Raw genomic sequence first — 23,136 nt, 5'->3', positions numbered from 1 at the left:
TACTGTCCGCATCACAAATATCATATGTCAATACGATATCAATCAATCGATAGTTATAAATCATCAATACGATACGATAGTTTCAATACGATACGATATCGTATATATCGTCAGTGCGATATCATCAATACTATTGATGATATCATCATTACTATTGATGATAGTTATAAATCATCAATACAATACGATTCATTAATATCCACACGATAGCTATATCAATAGTTTATATTAATAACAAAAGTTAATATCTCTTGACGAATGGGAAGGACAAAGAATGGAAGGAAATTTTTCTTTTTAGTTTACTATTTTTTATTTTTACTTTTAATGTAAATTTTACCTTTTGAGCTTGCACTCGTTTATCCCTTTTCCTAACAAAAGCGACAAGATTTCGGACTTCTTCATTTCGCTCCTTTCGTGCTTGATCTCGAACCTTTTTATTCTCTTTCTCCATTAATCGTAATATTCGTCTATTGTCCGCGTCACGAATATCATATTTGTCAAGCCATGAAAATGGTTTCGATGTGCAGTAGCTCTGCCAATAGGCATAAAAAGGACCAACCACCTAAAACAGAGAGAAAGAAATATATACATATATATAGAGAGAAAAATATAAAACGATAATAGAAAATAAAAGAATAACATAGAGAAAGAAAAATTATCCACGTATATCATATTTGTGTAGCCTTGAAAATGGTTTCGATGTGCAGTAGCTCTGCCAGTATGCATAAAGAAGGCCAACCTCCTAAGCCAGGGAAAAGGAAAAATTTAGAGAAAGAAAAAGAAAAATATGAAAAAGTACACTTTTTTGAAACGCTTTTATGTCTAAATAAACTAAAAAGTATATAAACAAAAATATATATACAACAACTAAGTCACACAAAAATAGACACACCCACCCTCTCCGACACGCTCTGTGGTCTGAAAGAGAGGGAAAAACTAATAAAATATTTCAAACAGTAGAAAATAGAAACAGAGCAACTTAGGCCATTTGTCACCAGTAACCTATTCAAATGAGGTAGCGGACGTACCCCCCCAAAAATAAAAAAACACAAATAAAAAAAGAACGCGGTGTGACACCGGACTCTTAAAAGAAACTTGAAAATAAAGTACATAACACCATCTTTTTATAACCGCCTCAAAAACAAAATGATCTTATCAATCAAGACCTGCATCCATGAATTACTATAAGTATGTCATGATGGCCGTCAAGTATGTTTGACGACCCAAAAAAAACATAACGGCCACAAACTTCCCTTTTTAGTTTTTTTAATTTTATCTAATTTCACTCTTTTTAACTCAAATAAAAGAAAAAAAAAATAATATTTTCATTACTTTATCCTAGCATAACAGATTAATGTTTGTATTAACAAAAGTATGCCCATGAAACTTCACGCCAAGACCAAGGCTACTTCTATTTTTAAGAAACCACAGCCACAGCGCTCTTTCTCCACCCTAATCCATACAAAACTTCCCTCTTTACACCTACCCAAGGAGTTCAAATCTCCATCAAGGCCTTTCTTATAACCTCCTCCGCCCCTTTCAGAGACAACCTGCTTTCGTTTGGGCTCAGATGGATTGCCGAAAAGGAAGATTCTTCATCCACAGAACATTCTCTAGTTATAGGCTTAGAAAGCGGAATAAAACTACGTTTTTCGTAAAGTTTACTGTTGGAAATCAGGTCAGTTAAGAAGGATACCCAAAATAATTCGTAAACAATTCCTCTGGAAAACATTTAGCAAATCCTCCGCTGTCTTTCGGAATGCCCACGTTCCAGAACCACACTTAATCACTGTCATCACTGTTGCTTCTAATATTCTAATCTTGGTTCTTCCAAATTTTTTCCAACTGTCAAAAAACGGGTTACGTGATTAATATTTGCTTATATTAACATCTCTAAATGGCTATATGATAAATATATGACAAATCTCTGCTTGAAGATTTAATCCCCTTACAAACAAAGATACTTAGAAACAATAGGGAAAACTTTCTCAAGACAGTGGAATTCAATTCAGCGGATATTTCGGCCGAATTTCCAAGGACCGTCTTCAGCATAACACCAACAAATAAATAAAGTGACGTGAGATGATAAGATTCTTTCAAAACAAAATAATTAAATAAAAGCTTTAAAAGCTAATCTTGCTTTTTTGGCAGCAAGCCTTACAGGCCTTTTTGTAACAGGTTCACTGTTATTGTCTATTGGTTTAGCAAAATATTTAGTTAGATTATTTTTAATTAAATTTGTGTACAAAGAATTTAACGAATATTTCTTAAGTCCCTATTTAAAGAAACATTATGACTTATTTTGAGTCTAAAATTTCAATTGATAGCTGGAATTGAACCCGGTCAACCCATAACCATCCGCAGCTCAATTCACTGTGCCACCTTAGAAGGTTTTTTTTCAGAAAGATTCCCGAACCGCCTGTTTGATGCCAAAATCATTACTAATGAGAGAACATTTTTCAAAAAGTATTGGGTGGCTGGGGCTATCAAAAATATGGCTACCTAAATCCTCTTAACAAACAATGTTAAAAAAACCGTTTAGGAATAGTACACACTGGCCACATTAGATTGATCTCAACTCGGCAATACGGCCCCGGGTTCGATTCCAGCTGTCACAGGCTTGATATTGCACGGAATGTCACCAAAAAACACAGCAAAAAGAAGGAAAAAGATTGAAGAGAAGAATAGTGTATTTTGAGGAAGCAAAGAGGTTGTGTCGACCAAGTTTTCACTCTCGAATTGATAATTGAGAAGTTTCTGAATTTTCAGACCCCTTTATCTAGAATCTTATTGATTATAAAAATACATGCTTTAGTGAAAATCCTTTAGCGAACATAATTTAAGGGGATCAGTGATATATACAAGAAAAATATTGCATTAGTTAAGGTAGGAATCAACTCCCTTAACTGCTGCAATTGGTTCGGTATTAAATGAGGAGTTAGGGTTTGAAGAAAACCTCCTAAGGTGGCACAGTGAATTGAGCTGAGGTTATGGGTCAACCGGGGTTCAATTCCAGCTATTATATGAACTGGAATTGCATGGAGATTATGCATTAACATCTCATAATAATCAAAAAAAGAAGAAGAAGGTTGAAGAGAAGAGTGAGTGAGGTTTTGGAAAAGAGAGAAGATGTATTGACCAAAATTTTCACACCTATATTAGTAATTGAGAAGTTTCTGGATTCAGGCCCCTCTATCATAGAATTTTATAGATATTAAAACTGCACTTCATCCAGATGTTGGAATAGCCTTAGTGAAAATTTAGCAAAGGTGCGTTAAAGGGATTAGTGGTATATATAAGAATGATATTACTGTAGCCAAGTCAGGAAGCATTGATTTGGTGCTGATAGCAGTTAATTGATAGCACCTGATTTGGTGTTGAATCTGAAGTTAAAGAGGAATGTATCTTATGTGAATGTGTCATTTGTCAATATGTTAGGTAAATATTCTGATGAATCTTGTACAAAGAAAAACAGTACAGTGATATGAGCACAAAACATGGTATCAGATGGGAGGTAAAATTCTCTTAAACTCGAATTAAATAGACGATCTGAGTGTCTTACATAAAAATGTTAGATTTGTAAATTTGAGAGTTCAGGGTGCAAAAATTAGTTTGAAAATTAACATGGAGGAGACCAAGTCAATTAAATTAGGGATAATTGAGGACAAAAGGATTGTTTTAGGCTACAAGGAAGCTTACCAACTCGACTTATTTTTCCAGGTACATAGAAAACCAGATCCAATTACGAGATACCACCAATAAAACTGATAAATTAAATAGCTTAATTTACGCTTAATTAAATTTTAATTAATTAATTTACGCTTAATTAAATAGCTTAATTAAATAGCTTTATTATTAAGGTTGGTGGACGCAGTGAAGACGAAAGAAGTAAAATATCTAAGGGACAGGGTGTTTTATACAAATAGAAGAAAGTTTAGAAGAATAGGGTGATTAAGTCTTAGAACTATGATTAAAATACTAGAAGCCAAGATAATGACAATTTTCAAGTATGGTGCTTGAAATGGTTGATGGAGGTATGCTAGATATTTCAAAGATATATTGTCTAAGGATATTGATCTTGGCTCCATGGATATATAATTTGCTTCATGATTGGTTTTGGATGATAGAGTCAATTTTGATGTCAATTATTTTGTAATGTTAGGTGTGGGATCCCCCATGGATCCCTTTTGGGACCATATCTCCTTTCAAGCCAAGGATAAGAATTTGAGCACCGAAAAACTATCACGAAGCATAACTTTTTACGATTTGGAAAGTCCACTGACAATATATCCAACAATTCTTGTTCAGACCACCAAGCTAGCCTATAGTAAAAGAGGCATCATCCCCGAATAATACTAGAGCCTTGCTAAGTTCAAAAGGCACAGTAATACCGCTGGTCTCATCTCATACACTAAAAACCACCATACAAGTATCACAGACAAAAATAGCCAAAAATAATTTCCACAGAAGGAACCCCTGGAGGACACCATACCTATCATTGCAAAGACACTGACATTAAAATAAGCTCTATCATACAGCAGCTGGCCCGTAAATACCCCGGCTCTAACAGTTTAAAAAATCGTGTGTTGCTGCCACATCATAAAATAAAATTCTTCAGGTGAGAAGAAAAGCCAAAAAAGGGTTACGGAATTTTAAGAAGCAATCGGTTTTAAAAAATATGGTTTTTTATGTATTTGAAAGAAGGTAAAAACCCTCTGTTTCCATCAATTCTTAAAAGTTAGAAAGGGACATTTTTCCAGGAGAACGGAAAAGATAAAACATTTAGCAGGATTTTCAACCTTACAAAGAGCCTTGATTTTTGAATTGAAATGGAAAAGTTGTGGGCATCGAGTCTTGGCTAATGGTATAAAAAACCAAGACAGATAGTCCAATCCAAGTGAGAGGCAAACAAAACAAATTGTTTGTAAATTAATTTCGGTCATTAGAATTTTGTTTGAGGGAAAGGTAATTAAATCATAATTACTAGTAGGGTAATTATAATCTAAGGTTTTTTTTAATACCTACCATCTGACGAGCTTTTTGACTAGTTAAGAATGTTTTTATTAATTCCAGTATTTAAATTTCAATAGCAGGGACAGCCTTTGAGTTTTGTAGGATAACGTTGCATTGATTTTTTTTTCTTTTTTTAGCGACAAATCTGGCCGCTTAATGTTAAGCTAGGGTGGTACAAGAGCCCAATTCCCTTTAATAGTTGAATCTCAGACAATCCGGTGAAAAAAAAATCATATGAACAAATATTCCCTTTGCTTTAACCTCAGATTTACTACTACAATTAATACTAACACCTCGGTAGAACAACACGCCACATGAGGCCAACATAGCTGCACAAGTTCCCTGTCCTCTCCGATATGGTCGGAGTTTCTCTCTTCACTCCCTCCCATTAAGTTACTAGATCGTTTAAACCTCTCCTTACGACTATTTACTATCTATTCGAGATCTTATACCTTGAAACATCAAAACCTCTACACAGTCATTAATTTAGCCAGTTCTATTATCTAAGTTTCAGAACAACTGCAAAGTTTAAATCTTGGAAAGTTTTTACTATTTAAAATTAGCTGCTGTTTTTCTTGGTCTTAATTCGCACGTGTTTTTCTTTCTGCTAAAAAATTGTACTTTCTACCAAAGTCAAACTAATGCCTCTATAATTACTATATCATCTCTCATTTTACTATATCATCAGCATTTTAATCAGGCCTTTAGCTAAAACTACAAGGTACTTTCCGTTCATCAAGGTACAGTACTTCCCTCAGTCAATTATACAGCACCACAACATAATCTGTAATGGATACGCAAGAAAGGGGACGGAAATCGCTTTTCTTCTTTTCAGTAATAGTATCGGGGAAGCTTGAAACTTAATTGCCATGGACATCAAAATAAAAACACTTTTGGCGCATCCGACCCATCTAAGGTCTAGATGTAAGTGAAAACTGCTATATAAGCTTTTTCTTTCGCCTTTTTTAAAATTATAGAGTTTTTAAGACAGTACCACAATTTCGTCAGTGTTGCCACGCCGAACGGTGAAAATAAATAATCCAAACTAATTAGTTATATTCGGCCACAATTTTTGTCCGTGAAATTCAACCTTCAAATAAACGCTACACCTTCTTAAGTTGTTTGGTGCCGTATGTTTTCAGCTTATTTCTTGTCAGAGAATTTACCCGGTTTTTGTTGTTGTTATTTAGTTGTTTTTTTTTTGTCGGTTTGGTAAAGTTTAAAATATTTAATTGTCAGGTTACAAGGTACTTGTATGATATATCCCCTACCTAATAATCTTCTAAAATGTTTCTCCGACGCTCAATCCTAACGAAATAAACCGAAGTAAGATAAAAATATATTACTTTAGAAAAATTTGGGCCATATATTTGCAAATTAGGGAGGGAGGGGGGGATAAAGTATAGCTAGTATGCATTCCTAGTGGGTTAGGTACAATTATTCTTCATATTATGTAGTAAGAATTGTTTCTAACTTCACACTGTCGAAATACCGAAATTTGGTGTATTATGTTGAAAACTAATACAAATTATAAAAAAAAAAAAATCGTAAAAAAAATATTATGCGTCTGGAATGATCGGGCATTTGGAATGAGGATTTGGCACTGTACCAAAAACAGTATGATTACATATAAAGCATTAAAATCGAGCTCTTGATTTTTTAAGAGTTTTTAAAAATGTATACAGTTTTGCAAGTTTCCACTTAACCAGTTAAAGCATCATAATCAAGATTTGGCACTGCACCAAAAACAGTAGGACTACATATAAAGCATAATAATTGAGCTCTTGATTTTTACAAATTTTAAAAAATATATACAGTTTTGCAAGTTTCCACTTAACCAGTTAAAGTATCATAATCGTTAAAGTCATCATAATTTGGCACTACACCAAAAACAATATGACTACATATAAAGCATTAAAATTGAGCTCTTGATTTTTTTTTACAAATTTTAAAAATATATAAAGTTTGACAAGTTTCCACTTAACCAGTTAAAGCATCAAAATCCAATTTCACAGTCCTTGGTAATTAAAATTTAAACGACTATGGATCAGTAAACTTTGGGCGTTTTTATTATGTTTAGGTAACCTCTCACCTCTTCGTAAGAACTAGTAGAATATCCAAAAGAAGGCATCGCAAACATTTCATCATCTTCATCTTTGAACTTCAAATCCTCCGAAGCTATCCTTGCAAACAAATCCCTGATAAAAATAAATAAAAAGAAAAGAATCTGTGAAGTTGACCAACAAATAAAAATACAAATAAAAATACTTCGATTAAAAAATACAGCAGCCAAATAAAAAAAGCTAATAAAATAAAAAAGCCAATTAAAATAAAATAAATAAATAAAATTGCTATTTTATGCTTATCTGTTTATTTTTTACTATAAGTAAAACGTCATTCGCACATCTGAGAGTTCAGAAGATAAAGCACACTTGATAGTTTTACTTTCTTTGCTGTCAAGAAGTTAAACTAAATAATTCTAAGTCATGAATGTCCTCATTGGTCGCTCTTGCCACACCTTGTAAAGCTTAGAAATGAAATCCAAGTAAATGACAGAGAACAAAAAGCCAACATTTAACTTATGGTTTGTGCCGGAGATAGAGATTTTCAGTTTTAATGAAACCTACACCATCAGAAAGTGCGAATTTTGTTTTCAGTTTTCATGAAAACAAAGTTTTCATGAAATGAGATTTTCAGTTTTCATACCCAGAAAGTGCGAATTTTGTTTTCAGTTTTCATGAAAACAAAGTTTTCATGAAATGAGATTTTCAGTTTTAATGAAACCTACACCATCAGAAAGTGCGAATTTTGTTTTCAGTTTTCATGAAAACAAAGTTTTCATGAAATGAGATTTTCAGTTTTCATACCCAGAAAGTGCGAATTTTGTTTTCAGTTTTCATGAAAACAAAGTTTTCATGAAATGAGATTTTCAGTTTTAATGAAACCTACACCATCAGAAAGTGCGAATTTTGTTTTCAGTTTTCATGAAAACAAAGTTTTCATGAAATGAGATTTTCAGTTTTAATGAAACCTACACCATCAGAAAGTGCGAATTTGTTTTTTCAAATAAAGGAAGCAGAATTTTCTTTTTAAAGTTCAGAAAAGGGCAGTCCCTAAGACGTCCTACTAGACCTACTCGAAAAGTGATAAAACTCAGATAAAAAGGAATTACGAGCGATGTGGCCACTTTGGGAGTCCCTTATGGCGTGACATGCTTGATTTACAAACTTGCCAACAAAAGGGAGCAACATTTCGCTGTTTTTTTCGTCCAAATTTCACAGTCAAATCATAAGTTATCGGCAGGTCTCGATGATAGCTAGTCCCCTGGCAGAATTTGTTAAAGGACCCTTTGTCTTTGTGACGGTCGGTATACACTAAGGCTCACAAAATGATTTCAAGATACCGCGTCCTCTTAAAGCTCTAAGCGTTCTTTTCATTCTTTCAATTGTTATATCTGATCATGAATCTGAATTGACTAAACTTTGACTTAATCCTCATGCCGGGGTCACGTTGAGAGCCACTCATGTATCTCGGGCCAAGCAAAATAACAGTCATCCTCTCATGGGGTGGGCAGATTTTGTGAGAAAGGTTTGGATTTAGTAACAAAAATGTCGAAAAGTATACACAAAAAAATAATCAGAAAAATGAAATTATATAGTAAACACACAAGCATGAACAATAAGAAATGGCAGATCCTGCCATAGTCGTACATTAAAAGAGGATTATATAACCCAACACAATTGGGGAATCATCCGTTTCTACAGAGCCAGCTTCAGTTTTCGGATCTCTCCCCCCTCCCCCCCTGAGGGATGGGAGGCAGCTCTGTTCTGAAATTATTTTTTCTTCTGTATACATTGCTCTGTACCGACCACGAAGCCAGAAGCTAATAGTGTTTATGGTAATGTGTATGGTTTTATTATAGAAATTTTGTTTTCATTATCCTTTCTATTTAAGTCATTTATATCGATTTCAGCTAATGTGAGCTACAGAATAAGTTCAAAATTTCCAGACTAAAATTCATTCAATCTGCCAATGGACAACTTCACAAAAAAGGGGGACATGGAATTACTCTATTGCCACACCTTCCAGGATAAAAATGTTTGAATATTTTCCTATAATATGTTTCTTTGTGATTTTAATCCCTCACCAATATCTACACACAGATGAAGGATGAGGGTAGAGGAGACCCAGTCCAAGATTCATTCTTCCTTCCCCAATCCCCATGGAAAAATTAAAAATAGCGACCTTATAATAAACTTCTTTTAGATTTTTGCTCACCATCTCAAGATCTTATGCCTCCTTCATGGAGGGAGGCATTAATGCCTCCTTAGAAAGATCTAGGGTGATTTTGTTTTAATCTAAAGGGAGGGGATGTGCAGAAAAAAAATCTTAAGAGAAAATTCACGCCCTCCCCTCTTCTTTAGAAGGATCTAAGGGGGGCACTAATGGCTCCAACTCGTCGACAAATGCATTGATAAATCCTTCCCCAAACCTCGGACTTGTGTATTTCTATCACAAAACTATAATTTCATGACTTATTTTGCATTCTCAATTAAAGGGCACAACTTATTTTGAAATATTACTACCACTACTATTAATAAGTTACAACTCTGAGGCCAGCACAGCTACGCACACTCCTCCTCTATACCAATCAATCCAAAACCTCTCTCTTCAAACCCTTATAAGAAGTTCCAATTTCCCTTAAATCTTTCCTTAAACCATCCTATCAAGCCATTCAGGAAAGACCTGCTTTTCGTTTCACAATGGATGGTTGGCCGACAAAGACGATCTTTGTCAATCTGTCATCCTTCATCCGCAGAATCTACCCTAAACTTATACAACTATTCTCTCGTTATAGCCCTAGAAATTGCGACAGAACCATGTTTTCATGCAGCTTTATATTTGAAATACGGTCAGTCCGACGGGTGCCCAAAACAATCTGCACAATTTCTCTAGAAAATATCTAACAAATATTTTTCCGTCCTTGGAACGCCCATACATCACTGTGCCAAAAACAATCTTCAGACGCCCATACATCACTGTAGCTTCCAATATTTTAACCTTGGTTCCCAGATATACCTTCTTATTCTATTAATTTTTTTTCAGCTCTGATAAACGACCTTGGGACTTGGCTATTCTACTTTTATCTTCTTCACTGGACCCACCGTCTTTACTAATAATAAAACCAAGGTAAGTGAAGCTGTCCACTTGATCAATTTTCTAAATACTAAATGTCACCTCTTCACCTTCACTGAATCCTAGTCTTAGCACCTTAGTCTTCTTAGTATTTATTTCGAAAGCGATTTCTACACTATAAGCTCTCAAACCTTCAAATTCATTCATTTTGTTAACCTTTTCATCCAGAACGCTGAAATCCTCAGCATAATCTAAGTTTCGAAGTTTTTCTTCTCCATTTCATTTCGAGCTCTCCCACAGCCTTCGCTGAGCTTCTTAGGACAAAGTCCATCAAAGTGATCCATATAAATGGGGATGGAACGCAACCCTTCTTAATTACTGATGCAATACGAAACCAACTACTAACCTCATTTCTTACCTTAACGACTGCAATGCTATTCTCGTACATAGCACTAATTAATTTAACGTATTTATCCGGTATACCATAATATGATAGGACCTTCACTTAAGTTCTCCTATAGGCTAAATAAAACGCTTGCTCATAATCTACCAAACTGAGGACTAAGGGGTTTGGTGACTCAAGCACTTCTCGAATATTAATCTAAGAATGAAAATTTCGTTTAAGAATCCACCATCAATTCTAAACCCACAATATTCTTCTTTTAAAATATAATCTTATTTTTTTCTGGTTTTCTGGTCTTTATAATTGAAGGGAATGCAAGGAGGTACACATTAGATATGAAGGAAACATGGACTTATTACTACTACTACTGCTAACAACCCACAGCAGCACTAAACCACATGAGGCCAATACAATAACGAACACTCCCCCTCCATCCGAATCTATTTGAAGCCTCTATCTTTACACCCTCCCGAAAAATTCCAATTTCCTTAAAATCATTTCTTACAACATCTCCCCACCCTATTTGGGGACAGCCTACTTTTCGTTTGGCACTAGATGGTTGGCCGAAAAAAACAAGTTATTGTTCACAATCTAAAATCTAAACTGTCCTTTTTTTGTAATTAAATATAAAAACAGGTATTTCAACTGAAAGTAAGGAGCAACATTACAACTGAAAACGAACAAAAATTATTTCGTATATGAAAAGGGCTACCTCCTCCAAAATCCCTCGCTTGTTACGCTAAAAGACTTTCAGCTAAAAAAAACAACTTGTTTTTGTCTATTTTCTGATCGTTTTTCAAATAATGCCAGAAAATCGGCGGAAAATCCCCCCTCCAAAAAACCCACCTGCAAAAGAAATTTCTAGAAAATTCCCCCCTGGGAAACACCCTCCTTACTGAAAATTCCCCTAGCGGACAAAAATTTCCAGCGGAAAATCCCTCTGAAAATTATCCCTGCTTTCATGCGAAAAAAAAACTTTTTTTTTATTGAATTTCTTATCGTTTTCCAGATCATCCCAAAAATACCCCCAACGGAAAGTTTCTCCAATGGAAAATTCGACCTTAAAAAAATCTCCCACGAAAAAATATCCCAGACAATTCCCTCCCTGTTGAATATTTCCCCTGGACGATTTTCCAGAACTTTCTATTCATATGTGAAATTGTTTAGCCATGTAATATGTCCAAGTAATTCCCCCAAATGTCCGTGTAATTCCCAATAGCAAATACTATACTTAAACAATGGGCAAACTGGTTAACTCTAACCCTTTTCGCCAGGGGCTTTGAGGGGTCATGTCATCCTCAAAAGCATAACTATTGGACCTTAAGAAAATGGCTCTCTCGAAATTTTAATTGGATGTCTTTAGGGGAAGAGAGGGCATGGAATGTGGGCTAGTTTACCTCAAACATTTTTGTCACTTAAAAAGAGCCCTAGAACTTTTAATTTCTGTTTGAATGAGCCCTTTCCCAATTTTCCAGAACCATCGGTTCAATGTGATCACCCTTGGAAAAAAAAAAGCAAAAAATATACACACACATCCGCGATCTTTCTTCTGGAAAAAATTATAAAATTACACATTTTTCGTAGATAGGAGCTTGAAACCTCTACAGAAGGGTGCTATGATATGCTGAATGTGATGGTGTGGTTTTCATTGAGTTCCCTTGACTTTTCGGGGGTGTTTCCACCCTTTTTCGAAATTCAGGTAAATGTTCTTAGGTTCGTAATTTTCGGTAGGTAACATTAAGCTAATGATTTTTATATATTTGGAATCAGCATAAAAAGCCAATTCTTTTGATATAGCCTAGTAATTATATTCAAGATTCATTTTTTAAGGGTTTTGGTTATCAAAGCAAAATCTTGATGGAAATTAGCATTGTGATTTAACGAAAGGGCAGTTACAAGCATAAAACTGACATAAAAGTGAGTTCAGTAAAAAAATTTAGACTATGTTGCATATGACCAAAGACTCCCAAAAATTTTTCCGCCGTTAAGGGGGACACCACGACCTAAAAGGGGCAACGTGGCGAAGCTTCAACGTTTAATTACTGGGTTTGACCATCTAAAGTGATTTAATTAGGATTACCATTTGAATAATATTTTAACACACGTAAATATCACGTTTTCCCTCCTTAAACCCCTTACAAAAAATGGCCTAATCGCCCCGTTCAAAAATGTTCCTCCCATTTATGCAACCAAATGTTTGAGTACCCCTGAACTGTTGGCGTCCCGGAATCTATTTTCAGAGAATCTATACAGAGAGAATTATCCAATTAGAGATCCTATAATATAATTAGAGAGAATAGACGCAGTCGAAAAAAGATGCCTAAGAATTATGTTCAGTGAGGGTAAAGTCCCTCATATCTCTCTGCTTCAAAGAGCCAATTTGGTCACCCTCGAGGGAAAGAGAAGAGAAATTTCCTTCGGTTTAGCCAATATTACCATCCATGCCCCTCCCCCCTTAGAATGTACCTCCCTTGTTCTGCTAAAAAAAAAAATTAACAATTTTACCCAATTGTGTTTTCCACTGAAAAATACAGAAAAACTTTTTCCCCAACATGATTTACATGTTAGATCAGTGCATCTCGCCTTTCGTCCCTCGCCCCTTTTTACTAGTCATTGTGCAAAGGTTATTGTACTAATTTTGAACATTATTTTTATACTTATTTTTTCTTAATTAATTTCCTCAGAAACTTTGTCGGCAACATTAACTAAAAAAAAAATTGAAAATATTCCAATAGTTTCCCTTTTCTTGTTATTTATTCATTTTCTTTGGTTGCCCTATTTTTGTGTTTTTATTAGCCAGTTTAATTCCCCTACAAATTCTATCTGTTTTCATCTCTTTGACATATCCATTTTAATTTTACAAATCTTATCTCATTTATTTTTATTGCTGTGTTTGTTTTTAATTTTGACTCTGAAGTCCACGGTTGAAATGGCCCATCTAGACTTGTTATAACCATTTTCTGAAGATATTATATTATCTTACAGGAAGGCATTTGCCCTCCTAGATCCCCTCTGATTTTGAACCATACATTTTTTGGTTATTTGCTTTGAAAAATACATTTTTTTGGTATTTTTACAGAAAAAAGTTGATACAAACAAAATTGCTCCTCCCCTCCTAGATTTCGAAAAATACATTTGTATCAAAATTTGTTTTTTTTAGAGTTTCGTTTACTATTGAGCCGGGTCGCTCCTTACTGCAGTTCGTTACCACGAACTGTTTGATATGGAGCGAACCTGTTAAACTGATACCAAACGAATTTTGCAGAATATTCTTCTATCCCATGCGTGTTCCTGAAATTATGAACTATATACTATGTATATGATTTTTCAATACTTTCGAAATTTATTCGCTATTTCAGAATTTCTATATGACCAAATTGACCCTTTAAGGGTAAAAATTGTTTTTTGTCACAAGTGGACACTAGGAAACTGGCACTTTCCCTTTTTCCAATCTGTTACTCAGATTAGAGTCATTGAGCCAATAGCTCTGTTCAAAGGCTCACTCTAGCTTTTTCTGACTGTTTGATATGGAGCGAACCTGTTAAACTGATACCAAACGAATTTTGCAGAATATTCTTCTATCCCATGCGTGTTCCTGAAATTATGAACTATATACTATGTATATAATTTTTCAATACTTTCGAAATTTATTCGCTATTTCAGAATTTCTATATGACCAAATTGACCCTTTAAGGGTAAAAATTGTTTTTTGTCACAAGTGGACACAAGTGTTGCTCAGATTAGAGTCATTGAGCCAATAGTTCTGTTCAAAGGCTCACTCTTTGATAGTATTTCACTTGATGAAAAAAGAGTGAAAACAGAATAATTGCTCAAAAGGGAAATATTTAATTTCTTATTATTTGAGAAGTGATGAGATGTATTTCTTTTAACAATCTGTATATATTTCAAGAGTCTATAATTTCTTCATCATTTTAACTTGTTTCAGATTGTTGCTATAATTTGTCTTGTATTGACTCGACAATATGACTTACATTTCGGTGGTTTTGTAAATTGCCACCACTGCACACCAGCTTTTAGTTTAGACTGTCCACTTTGTTTTGAGGCTAAAAATAAATTCTGTACCTTATTTTGAAATGGTAATCTGCAAAGAGAAACAGCGAGGTATTGCCTCATTTCTTTGTAATGTTCTTGTAAATAATTACAAAAGCATTTGGGTCAAAATGAACATATTGAAGGTTAAGGCGAAAATTACTCTAAAATGACTGTAAAATAACTGTAAACCTAAAATGACAATAAACTGACTTTAAATCAATTGCCAGCTTAAGATGACTGTAAATAAACTGTAAACTAAAAATTACTGTAAACCTGAAATGGTTGTATGTACCTGTAAACTGTATAAAAAGACTCAGGGCAATCATCATATCCACTGAAGCATGATGAGGTAAAATAAGCTAATATATCAACAGAGTCATCTTTATAATCACGCCCAAAGCCTGAAAAAAACACAAGGTGTTAAGTCACGATTGTGCAATACTTTACAATTAAATTTCAGCAATGCTTTGCTTAAAAACTCGATAAAACGAACATTTCTTAGATTGTACATGCTGAAGTGACTTGGTCATTTGTGATCCGATTTGAAATTAAATGATTTTTCAGTATAGCCGCACGTAAGATATTTCGGGTCTTGTCACTGGAATATCCAATTTAACACCATATATATATTAAAATTTCGTAAAACAAAAAGACCAAAGTCGTTGGATGAAAAAAAATTCACATTTTAGCATCACATCCATATGGTAATATCAGAACAACCAAAATGCACAAAATTTAAAACTATAAACAGCTCCAGGTTACAAAATATAGTAGCAAAACTGAATAAACGAATTAAAATTATAATTCAATTATATTTACAAGGTCTGAGCTTATAGACTTGTAAGTTTCAAACAAATTAGAGACAATAAATTCTCGGCCTGTTTTCGGGCTTTCTGACTCTCTACTTTACAAAAAAAAAGATATTTCCTTGGCCCAGGGAACAATCCCTGAAAATTTAAAGCCAAGTTATTTGTTGTTATTTTTTGGGGGTACGGGGCGGGACAATTTTTTCCGCTCTGGGGCCCCTTGGTCAAGACTTAAGAATACAAGGTTAAGACCATTTGGAATAGAAGTTTGACCTATTCTCAAGGCCACAGGGACCCTGTGCCTCAAACTTTTTTATACAAATTAGCGTCCCCTTGGCCCAGGGACTTTACACGTGTAATTTTCCGACCAATCAAGAGATAAAAAAAAAATTCTGACCTATTTTAGACACCACAGCGCCCTATCCCTCCCGAGATTTTTAAGGTCTCCTTGGCCCGAAGAATTATTCTTGGAAATTTCTAGCCGATCAGACAGAAAATTACTCTTTTTTCTCATTTTTTTTATTAGTTTCCCTTGAACGTTTTAGTAAAAAAAACGTTTTTAGTAATATTTGTTAGGAGCCCATACCTCAAACCTAATTTTGTTTTACATCCCCACCACATCAACTTATTATTACTTGTCGATTTTTGAAGTCCTTAATCAAATACCCCCTTACCCAAAAGGTGTGAGATCCACTTGGCCCAAGGAATGATCCCTGAAAAATATAGGCTAATGCTTAAATAGATAATATAAAGCACGCGATGCCAATCACTCTTTACTAAGTCAATGCTACATAGTTGACTATGATCTAAGCAGACTCCCAGATATGAGTGAGCCCAGGGCTATGCCTATTGGTAAAACTGACCTTTCTTGCTTCTATCCCTGAGATATTTTCCAGTGGCCAAAAGGGTATGTTTACCTTTCTATTTGATTTAAGCCTGAATTTACTACTAAAGAAAGAAACAAAAACTGCCACTAAGAAGGACTAAAACTAAACTACCACTAAAAGAAAGAAACAAAAACTACCACTGAGATAGACTACAACAAAACTACCACTAAAAGAAAGAAACTGAGAAAAAGAAGAAACTAAGAAAAAACTACCACTAAAAGAAAGAAATGAAAACTACCACTAAGAAGGGCCTCCTTGTGTCTGTCGTACCAAGCTCTTTCTTGAGGATCACTCAGAACGTCATATGCTGCCTGAATAAACTGAAATTCGCGTTTGGCTTCTTCTTCTCTGTCTGGATTCTTATCTAAAAAAGAAAAAAGTTAAAAAATACAATATTCCGTTTTTTTAAACTGAACATTAACTAAGATATTCAAGGTGGAGATTTGCAATGTAAGTACACATAGTGATAGATACATATAGTGAAAAATCAGCAGAAGTGACAAGATTGCTCATTTTAAGGAGACTTGGTAAAGGTCTAGATTAGGGGCTATTGAGAAGGAAACATGTTAAAAATAATAATCCTTACTTCATAATTTGAAGAATAATTGTGGTTAACATACTTTGACTGCAGCTTCACTATACTTTACCCCCAACCCTTCTAATGTGCAAATATATAGACAAAATTATATATTTCCCATGTATTCTGCCGATGTGTTTCTCTTGTAACAACCATGTTCGTAAATTGAATCAAGTGCGACGAAACAAAAACGGGGAAAATAGTAGTGACAGGTGGTGGAATACATAGGAAATATATAATTCTGGCTGACTCCGCCCCTATTATATTCACCTATAATTAAAGGTGACAACAACCTTAATTTGTGTGACTAGTGATCACCCTTGTCTTTGGATTCTCTTTCAGCTATGCTTGCTGATGGTACATTACCTTCTGTATTCATTCCATTTGATGAAACTGATGCTTCCTTGATAATATTCTTTCATTGTTGACCTTGGTACAAAATTCTATAGCCTACTGATGAGTGATATCTCAGACCACTTTCTGATTTTTCTAGGTGATTTTTTCCATTCCTTGCCTAAGAAAAGTCAAAGAATTGGGTTTTCAGGTAATGTTTATATTAATGGACTATTCAGGTAGCTAAGAAACAAACTTACCTCTATAGTCAGAATTACATCCTGAATCCAAATTTAATGTTCATTTGTGTCCGAAATGAACTTTGCCCCCACCCCTAAATATACCAATTCAGGGTATATATTTGCATATTAGGTGAGTGGTTCTTTAAAATTTAATGATCAGGAGCTGACCCTTCTTAGGTAGCAGTTGAGCGTTCGTGGACTATCTTTGAAATCAAATCTGATATTTAATTTGTTTTATGGTTTGGTGAAAAAAGCTATCTTGGATACATGTCATAAATCCAGCATAATAAAACAGCCCCATTAAATCCTTGGATGACTCCTGGAGTCCTTAAAAGCTGGAGGATGAAAAACAATATTTGGAAGCCTTACAGGTCATCAAAGCCATCATTGCATGAATTTCAACTTCAACTTTCCAAAGCTCATAGAAGAGTTTATAATTTGCTTTGTCAAAAGGGTAAATCATCTTTTTATTACAGAAAATTCTCTGAGCATGGGTGAAGATATTAGGAAGACGTGATAAATAATCTTCTCTTCCTCCTTATGTCCCTTCATATGTTTAAATTAAAAGCTAAAACGTAAAGGATGAGCTAAAAGTTCAAGACACTTTTACTTCCTATTTTGCTAGCATTGATAAATTCTAAGAACTATCAGCTGATTTAGTAGGTGTTCATGTTCTGGCCAAGACTGTATTCCAACTAAAATGATTCAGTTCATTCTTCCTGTTATTAAACTTAAATTTTTTCAACTGAAAGTAAGGAGCAACATTAGAACTTACAGCAAACAGAAATGTTACATATATGAGGGGGTTTGCCCCCTTGTCAAAACCTCACTACTTACCCTAAAGTTCAAATTTTGTTCCAATTCTTTAAGAATGACTCCTGAATCACACATGTCATTTAATTAGAATAAATGGCTCTTTTGAAAGTACTAAAAATACTTTAACGTAAAGAGTGAGATATTGGCGAGGGGGCAAACCCCATCATGTGCGTAATAATTTCTGTTCCTTTTAAGCTTAAATGTTGCTCCTTATTTTCAGTTGAAAAAACTGGTTTTTTGCTTAATTTCTGATTGTCTTAAAATAATGCTGGGAAAATCAGTGCCTCCTTCATGGAAAATTCTCTTCCTCAATGAAAAATTACTCCATGGAAAGATCCTCTCACATAATCCCCTCTCCCAAACCCTCCACCAGAAAAAATACCCCCTGAAAACGTCTGTAAACTTCCCAATAACTTAAATTATTTGTAAATAATGGGCAAAGTTCATAGCTTGCAGCCCTTCCCCCAAGGACTGTTGGGGATTAAGTTGTCCTCAGAAACATAGTTATTAGATTTTTTTTACTATGATGAACAAAATGGCTATCTCAAAATTCTGATATGGAGATTTTTGGATAAAAGCAAGGGAGGGGGCCTAGTTGTCCTATAATTTTTTGGCCACATAAAAAGGGCACTACAACTTTTAATTTCCATTCAAATTAGCCCCCTCCCAAAATTCTAGGACCACTAGGCCAATAAAATCACCCCTGGGAAAAAAGAAATAAACACACATCTGTGATCTTTCTTCTGGCAAAAAATACAAATTCCACATTTGTGCAGAGAGGAGATTGAAACATCTACAATAGAGTTCTTTGATTTGCTGAATCTGATGGTGTAATTTTCATTAAGATTCTATGATTCTTAGGGGTGTTTCCCCCTTTTTTCAAAAATAAGGCAAATTTTCTCAGGCTCGTAACTTCTGGTGCATAAGATTCAACTTGATAATAATAATATTTCACATGAAAAAAAAAAAGTTTTAAATTTTTTTTTTTAACTGCCACTTGGCCTCACACTATGTTCATATTTTTGAGCATTCAACTTGTTTGATTGCAACATCCTAATTAATTTATCACTGAATAAATTCAAAGTAGACCCTCTTTTTGTAAATTCTATATATGTTTTCTTTTAAATAGATCTCAAGCTGTAAAATAAAAAATATTCCCTCTGAACCCCTCCTTAATTAGCATGGTATTCCTCCCAGGAACCTTGTTAGGACCACTATTATATGTAGGATTGATGAATGAAATTGGTAAGATTCCCTCAAGGGTGTTAATATGTAGATGACCTGCTAATCCTTAAAGTATGTCATGGAACCATCAAAATCCTACCCATGTTTTGGATAAAGTCAAGAATGAAAGTAAATCCCACTAAATCAAATATAATGACAGTAAACTTGTTGTTATAATGACCAACAAAGAAATCTACAATGCTGTATAAGAATTGCTGTTTGCTACAAAATGGTTTCTGGCATGAAGTACAGTGATGAGTGGTTTGCAGTCATTATTGAGTGGACAGAACCAGCAGCCAGTCTTATCCTAAGGTTGTTGTTTCACAAACAAGATTCATCTTTGGGATATCTCAAATGGTTTTTAAGGAGTCAAAATGGCAAACCTTGTATTTCATAATGATGTTGCATATATGGCTTTACCAGCATTTCTTAGTCATCACATGGCCATATTGCTGACACTGTTTTTGTCCCAGGTGGTGTACATTGTGTGCATAAATGATAAATAAGTTGATGAAAGCTGCAATCATCATGCCATACAACAGGCACATGGCATGGGTAACATGGCATGGCATGGCAACAGGCACATGCCATACAACAGCCAACACCAGGTCTTATAACATCAATATAGCCTTGTCAACTACACAAAGCAATCATAAGCAGAGGTGGGTTTGCAAAAAATTAAAATAAACAATTATATTAAATATGAAGTTAAAAGTATGTATATAGATGAATAAAGAGATTTCAAAAGGATTAAAAATTAAACTATATTCAAATCAGCCTTAAATATTAAGAAATCAAACTGCTAACCAAAAGCCAAAAAGTTGTACCAATACTAAAGATAGGTAAAATTTAGTTACTCACCTCCTGTATCTTTGTCTCTGTTAGTGTTTGACACACAGCTAACTGAGAAACTAGCTCTCTTATGTTCAAAGACAAAATAAAAGAAATTACACCTCCTTTCTATAGCCCTCAGGGTAAGAAAAAATATAAATTCAATTTTATAGGTGTATATTTTACCCACCATTATTACCCTAAGGTCAATAATCTTCAGAGAAAATATGTAACCTTAAATTGCAAGCAAAGCAATTCCCAATTTAATTACAATTCCCAGCAAGATAAGGCAGTTATGACCTCCTGAAGATTTCTTGCTGGTCTTAATTGAACCTCCTGTCAATGTTGGCTTAATTTTCATCAACCCTAGCTTTGAGTGAGTATATAGTTACTGCTCAGACTGTCAACCCATTCTATGTTGTTGTTGTTGTTTAGTTGACATTTGAGTGAATCAACTGCTTGTATATGTGTGATCCTCTTGTAAAACATGGGCTTATGAGGCCACATCACTTTGAGAAACACAAATATAATTCTGGCACAGGCCACATCAACATGTCAACCCATTCTATTGTGGCACTGCTTTAACACTAACAAAACTTTGTAGCTCTCTTCTTGATTTTGAAGCCCCTACCTCTGCTCCTTCTCCTTCTAGAGGGCACTGACCTTTCACTATCTCAATTTTATAAAAGTGAAACCTAGCAAAATTGACCTTCTACTTATATGACACACAGGGTCTGGGTCTTTTACCTTTGCTTAATAGCAATTTATAAGACTTGAAATATTTATAAATCTATACCCTAAATTTAAAAGAAAATCTGTTAACACATCTAATAATTCTAATGCAATAATAGGAATTGAACTTTCAAAATATAACCCCCCCCCCAAAAAAAAAAGATTGTAAATGTAAAGTCAAGCTAAAAAGTTTTTTTCAAATTTAGAAGACTATAGACCTTTCATGTAGCTTAGTCTATGCAATCTTCTAAGCACAAGGCATAACAAGACTGGAGACACAGTAGCTTGGCAATACCTTACAAAGGTACCATAGGCCTATATTTTTAGCTCTAGATTTGTTTCTGAAAATTTTATTAATAGGCCTATAGCTTAACTTTTTTCCAAGATAACAAAAAAGTCCTTAAAATAGGATTTTACTAATATAGGATATAATTTCAACTCTAGCTTAATAAGGCTTGAGACAGATTTGCTTAAGCTAAATGTTATCTTCTAATGTAGAAAGATCCAAAGGGAAGACAATGAAATTTCTAGTGGTATAATTGATGTTTTGTAATGATTTTGTTGTTGAAGTGTGATTAGCCATCTAACTAGCCTAGGCTATTTTACCCATTAAATCTTGAGTTTTATAAGGATTAGAGAAGAGAGTTGGTTACTGGAGCTTGTAAATAAATGCTTGGTCCTAACCTCAACTTTGAATCCTTTTCTGGAAGTTTGTTTTACCTAGCTCTATGACAGCAAATAGCCAAAGCTAATCTAGCAGCATATCTAGGCTAGGACTGCATAGCACTTTTATTCCTGATTGATGATTCTAGGCCAACATTTTGAACAGCCTTAATGACACTCTATACTATTTAATTTTTCTGCTAAATCAGGAACTGCAAAGAAAGGAAATTATAGGCATAGCGGATTCATTCAAACAATCTACCTGGATGCCATACAAGGGCAAGTTTTCTGTAAGCTTTTTTTAATTCTTCTTCAGTGGCATTTTCAGACACACTTAAAACTTCGTAATGATCCCGTATCTGCGGCATTAGATATGAGACTAGTCTATCTTCTTTATACTCAGAATCATAAAATGAAAATTCAACTTTTCGCAATTTGGCATTGCCAACTGTCCACTTTTTACGCTATGATTACTGCTTTTCGCTCGTCGCTAGATGAGCCCCAGTTTTTCTTTTAAAATTATGTGTGCTTGTTGAGGCCCTTGTTCTTACTGAGACCATAGTGAGTGTACACAGTCACGTCAAAAATCATGTTTTCTGCTTCCTGTTGATTGGAGGTGAACCAGAGCAAATATACGCCCGCTATATTTTAAGAAATACCTTATTTCGGTATTTCTTTTAAGCAATTTCATCGAAAATATTTAACGAACCACTAAATTGCCCCTCTTAGTTTTTAGAAAAATACAGTTTTTGACTCCAAATTTACACATTTGTGAATTGACAAAACTGTCCTTAATCAAGTTTGTGTAGCCTGACTGGAAGTAGCGGGAGAAATAACGTCACTTTCTCTTGACACCATATGTTAGAAATAAAATTTACGTAGACCTCTTTCTTTACTATTCATAAAAAGATTGGAGCCCATGTTCTTGGGTTTGTAATTCTAAGAAGTGGTTTTATTATTATTGTTTTTTGCATCAAAGAAATGTAAAAGTATATCAAAGTTACATTTATACTGCTGTGCAATAATTCAAAATTTAGTAGAAGACTTTAATATTCAATACAACCAGATATATTTTCTAAATAATTATTCTTTGATTCTAAAATTTTAATTTATATATCTTCATGTCTGGAAACTTTAAAACAGATCAGCGTACAAAAGAGGAAAAAAAAAGAAGGAATTTTCAACATTGAGAATAAAAAAACTTCATTTTCTTCTTTAATCTGCTGTCCTTAATCTCCCCTAAAAAAAAAAAAAAAAAAATCAAATCCTGCACATCCTTCTCCCTGTCTAATACTTTTTGAAATTTCAGCTGAATCCCCTAAGTCGTTGATTTCAGTTGTTCTAATAAACCATATATATATTAATTTAATAGTTTGGATGAAACACTATCTTTTGATTTAGTTATACCCTTTCCCAGAAG

At 34.2% G+C, this 23,136-nt stretch overlaps 1 protein-coding gene across 1 annotated transcript in view; it reads right to left on the bottom strand.

The window, feature by feature from the left end:
* The window catches only part of LOC136039571 (dnaJ homolog subfamily C member 21-like), a 40,150-nt gene extending 17,928 nt beyond the window's left edge, over window positions 1-22,222 (bottom strand). The window contains exons 1-5 of the mRNA XM_065723416.1: window positions 21,979-22,222; window positions 16,537-16,662; window positions 14,898-15,006; window positions 7,106-7,211; window positions 338-562 (exon numbers count right to left, since the gene is read on the bottom strand). Of these exons, the coding sequence (XP_065579488.1) occupies window positions 338-562; window positions 7,106-7,211; window positions 14,898-15,006; window positions 16,537-16,662; window positions 21,979-22,084 (672 nt within the window). The 5' untranslated portion in view covers window positions 22,085-22,222. The remainder of the gene's footprint in view (window positions 1-337; window positions 563-7,105; window positions 7,212-14,897; window positions 15,007-16,536; window positions 16,663-21,978) is intronic.
* Between the last annotated feature and the right edge of the window lie 914 nt (window positions 22,223-23,136).

The sequence above is a fragment of the Artemia franciscana genome, chromosome 19 (assembly GCF_032884065.1).
Source record: "Artemia franciscana chromosome 19, ASM3288406v1, whole genome shotgun sequence".
In the NCBI taxonomy this organism is placed as follows: domain Eukaryota; kingdom Metazoa; phylum Arthropoda; class Branchiopoda; order Anostraca; family Artemiidae; genus Artemia; species Artemia franciscana.
The sequence above is the reverse complement of the archived record's forward strand: the minus strand, read 5'-3'. Positions and strand labels throughout refer to the sequence as shown.